General features: G+C 34.5%; 1 protein-coding gene across 1 annotated transcript; it reads right to left on the bottom strand.

Moving 5' to 3' along the window:
* Positions 1–921: 921 nt before the first annotated feature.
* Positions 922–3,496, bottom strand: LOC138851941 (micronuclear linker histone polyprotein-like). Its single transcript, XM_070081505.1, has one exon. It carries the CDS (start codon positions 3,344–3,346, stop codon positions 929–931), a length of 2,418 nt encoding a protein of 805 aa, XP_069937606.1. The 5' UTR covers positions 3,347–3,496; the 3' UTR covers positions 922–928.
* Positions 3,497–4,575: the final 1,079 nt, after the last annotated feature.

Genomic DNA, 4,575 nt, shown 5'->3' with positions numbered 1-4,575 from the left:
GTGTGTGTACTCACCTATTTGTACTCACCTATTTGTGGTTGCAGGGGTCGAGTCATAGCTCCTGGCCCCGCCTCTTCTCTGATTGCTACTAGGTCCTCTCTCTCCCTGCCCCATACCTCGCCTTAAAACTATGTATGGTTCCCGCCTCCACTACGTCACTTTCTAGGCTATTCCACGGCCTGACTACTCTATGACTGAAGAAATACTTCCTAACATCCCTTTGATTCATCTGAGTGTGTGTGTGTGTGTGTGTGTGTGTGTGTGTGTGTGTATGTGTGCTTAATTACATACATAGTTGCATGCCAGTGTACGTTTTTATGCAAAATTCAGTGCACGTCTGTAATATATATCATGATGCATATTAGACAACAACTGGTGTGGTTCATACCTTTACTGTGGCCCTTCACACAACACTTGCACTTCTTTCCTTTACAACCTTTCAATAACTCGCTCTCACTCGCCGAACACGACTTCTTGCACGACCCTCCACGCTTCTTGCACTTCTTCTTGGTTTTGCAGTCTGATATTGTAGGACAGGTTTAATATATGGCTTAATATATGTTTAGTTAGGGGTCTATCACTGTGTCAGTTACTGAGTAGTCACAACAGGAGCTCCAGTCCTATTACAGAAATACTGTAACTCTTAAATCGACCTCCTAAAGAATTCTTTGAGAAATTTTTAAAATTACATATTTTGTACTTTTTGCATTGCCTCATTATTATATAATATTCATAATTTGTTAGTAATCTAGCTAATCAAACAAGAAAACATCACATAAGAAATGAGGAATATTTCAAGTGAAGTGTTAGTGCTGACAATATAACACAAAAATATAAGAAAAATAAGCAATGTAAACAGCAAAATACTTTATAAGTCAGCAACATAAAAAAAATATTTTGGGTCAGCAACAAAATATTAAATGAACATTCAGGATAACAGGCAGATTATATAATAAAGAAAGAGAGAGGACTCACGTTGTTTGCAACATTTGCAAGGTTTGCAGGGGCCTCTGGTGAAAGTTTTGTGTGCAGTTGAACATTTCTTATCTTTACTGACACAACGACCACCAAATTTCTTGCAATCTTGCAGAATCTTCTTGCACGGGTCGTCCACATTTTGTCCCTTCTTAGATTTTCTACCAACTTTCTTTTTCTTAAATTTATGCTTCTTTCCCTTCTTATTCTTAAACTTTCTTCTAACTTGTTTCCCTCTCTTATTCTTCCTGAATTTCTGCTTCTTTCCCTTATTATTCTTAGACTTCTTTCTAAATTGTTTCCCTTCCTTATTTTTCCTGAATTTCTGCTTCCTTCTCTTTTCATTCTTAGACTTTCTTCTAACTTGCTTCCCTTTCTTATTCTTCCTGAATTTCTGCTCCCTTCCCTTCTTATTCTTAGTTTTCTTTCTAACTTGTTTCCCTTCTTTATTTTTCCTTGATTTACTGACGCTCTTCTTATTCTTGGATTTACTTCCAGTCTTATTCTTGGAATTTCTGCCAATCTTCTTTTTCCTGGATTTCTGCTTCCTTGCCTTCTTGTTCTTGGATTTTCTACCTTTCTTCTGTTTCTCTTCCGTTTTATTTTTCGGCTTTTTCCTTTCCCTTTTCATCCCTCTTTTGTTATGCTTGTATTTTCTATTAACTTTCTCCTCCCTTCCCTTCTTATTCCTAAATTTTCTTCTGACCTTATTTCCATCTTTATTTTTACTAGATTTACTGCCGACCTTCTTTCTCTTGCCTTTAGTGTTAATGTTCTTATTTCCTCTCTTCTTTTTCTTGGATTTAATGACAATCTTTCTATTTCTGGATTTTCTTTTAGTTTTTTCATTCCCTTCCTCCCCATTCTTCTTTTTTCCTCTATCCTTCTCTTTTCCTACCATTTTATTACTGAATTTACTACCAACCTTCTTAGTCCTGAATTTTCTGCTAGTCTTCTTTTTCCCTCCCTTCTTATTCCTAGATTTAGTACCATCCTTTCTATCCCTGGATTTACTACCCATATTCCTGGATTTTCTTTTAACTTTCTCTTTCCCTCTATTCGTTTTATTTAATTCTCTACTAACCTTGTTTTTATCAACCTTCTTATTCCTGGAAGTTCTTCCCACCTTCTTTTTTCCTTCTTTCTTATTATTTTTCTTGTTGCTTCGATTCTTCTTTGTCTTACTCCTATTCTTTCTCATGTTTTTGTTTACCTTATTCTTATTCATTCTTTTGCTCTCTTTGATCCGTCTTTTATTTTTTTCATTCTTCATCTTTGTTACGCTGCTTTTTCTGTTTCTTTTAATCTTCCTTTTGCTGTTTTTATTGTGTTTTTTCCTCTTAGATTCTATTGTTTTATCTCCTCTTCCTCTCTGTTTATCATAGTTTGTTAATTTGGAGAGTTTCTTTCTTCCCTCTCCTTTGTCTGTTCCTTGTTTATTTCTTTGTGATTTGTCTTTCACGTATTTATCAATTCCTTTTTGGGTTTTGTTTCTTTGTCGCCTTTTGTCCGCCTTATTCTTTGTTTTTTCTGTTTTTTTGTGTTTCTTGGACTCGCTCATTGTTTTGTGGACTTTATTTTTTTGTTTTCCTTTTGTTCTTCTACCTTCGTCTGTTCTTCTATTCTGTTTGCTACTTACTTCGTCTTTGCTTGTTTTCTTGTTTATTTTTTTCCTGTTTATATATCGTTCTTTGTGGTTCTTGTCTTTCCTTTTTCCTTTCTGGGTTTTGATTATTCCCTGTTTTGCCGTTTTCTTTATTTTATGGGTTTTATTGCTACGTTGTTCTTTGTTTATGTTCGTTTTATCAGTTTCTTTGAGTGTTTTATTTATCCTCATTCTTTTGCCTCTTCTGTTTTTAATTATTCCTTTACGGGTTATATTTTCACCCTCATCGTTTTTGCCTTTGGTATTGTTCATTCCTTTGTGCTTTTTATTTGTTCTTTGTTCTTCAGACTTGCTATTTTCTGGTCTTTTTTTGTTTTTTCGTTTTCGTTTGCTCTTCTCGCTTTCTTTGTTACTTTTGTGTTTTATTTGGTTTTTAGTCTCTTTGATTTGTTTGGATTTCCTTTCTTTTCTGTTTTTATCTCGAATTTTTTTTCTGTGAATATTTCTGCGTCGTTTTTTGTCGTTATTCTTTTCTTCTTCAGGTTTTCCATTTTTATTGAGATGTTTCTTCAGACCTTCCCTCTGTCTCTTATTTATCATTTTGCTGCCATTTTTGCGACGTTTCCTCCCCGCTGTTTCCTTGGCCTCTCTTTTATTTCTGTTTCTAGCAGGTTTCTTACTCTGTTCTTTTGCTTTGTTCTCTGTCTTATTTTCTTTATTTCTATAACCTTTTATCACATCTTTGCTTTCTTTGCTTCCATTCATATACTGTTGTTTGGTAAATATTTGCTTTCTTCTTTCTTTGTTGCTAATCCCCGCGTCTTGGACTTTTTTATCACTGTTGGGTTGTCCACTGATAGCATCTCTGTATTTGTTCTTTATTACTTTCTTCCCTCTTCTGTTGCTTTTATTTTCTTCCCGGTGCTTCCCGTTGTTATTGTCTTCTCCTCTGTTATCGTCTCCACTTGCTCTCCTTCCGCTGCCTCCGTGTGATCCTTCAAACAATAATCCTTTACCTGTGGAAAATGGTTAAGTAGGATATCCTCGTCTGGTGAAACGGGTTAAAAAAGGGTTACTAAAACTCTAAACAGTGAGACATGACGTAAAATTAGGAATGTATTGACAATTCACAAATAAACCGCACATAGGAGGAGTTTACGACGACGTGGGTTATTTGTGTATTGTTCCAGTCACGGTATTGTGCCTTTTTGTTATTTATGCATTGACAACAATGAAAAATACAAGATTTATACAGTACAGATGAATAATGAAGGACAATTATGGGTAGTTATCAGAATTTATTGATAAGAGAAAGGCATTCTGCGTACATAATTTGTGACTTAGTGATATGGTTATTTAAATATACGATTAGTTAAGGAATTTATTTTGGCAAATAAATAATGAGTAGAAAACAAAATCAATAAAGAATTTAAATGGATATTGCTTTATGTAAATACAAAGCAATTTAAAATTTCGATAAAGCATAAACCAAAAAAAAAATTAAAATATGAAAATATAAAAGAACAAAGATGTAAGAGCTTATAAAATATATATATATAGAGCTAATCTGGGATTGTAGATAAGAATATAAAAGCACGAGGTGAGATATTTATACTACTGACTGCACAGGCCAATAACAACACCAATAGCAGGAACAGAACAGTGAAAGTGAACTTTAGTCGGTAAACACTGTGAACTATTCAGTCTCTGACAGTCCTGCCTCTCTAAGGAATTAAGGTAGTTGTTATTTAATTAAGGTAGTTCCAATTCATTGGTTATTTTATTCGAGTGACCTGTAGCTGATTTCTTGACTGTGATCTTACCCGTGTGGACGAAACACTGGTGAATATTGTCCTTATATTCTGGGCGGAGTTTTCTTAGCCTCTACGAATGGTTCTGGCGCTTGTTAAACACTCGTTTATATACACACTTCCTCTCATTGTGATGGATGATGTATTTTTTTTTCCTCAATAAAATGGAATCGTATTCCAGTT

The sequence above is a fragment of the Cherax quadricarinatus genome, unplaced genomic scaffold (genome assembly GCF_038502225.1).
Source record: "Cherax quadricarinatus isolate ZL_2023a unplaced genomic scaffold, ASM3850222v1 Contig2904, whole genome shotgun sequence".
Lineage (NCBI taxonomy): Eukaryota > Metazoa > Arthropoda > Malacostraca > Decapoda > Parastacidae > Cherax > Cherax quadricarinatus.
The sequence above is the reverse complement of the archived record's forward strand: the minus strand, read 5'-3'. Positions and strand labels throughout refer to the sequence as shown.

Excerpts from the sequence above, each read along its gene's own strand:
- LOC138851941 (XM_070081505.1), bottom strand. The coding sequence starts at position 3,346 with ATGAATGGAAGCAAAGAAAGCAAAGATGTGATAAAAGGTTATAGAAAT.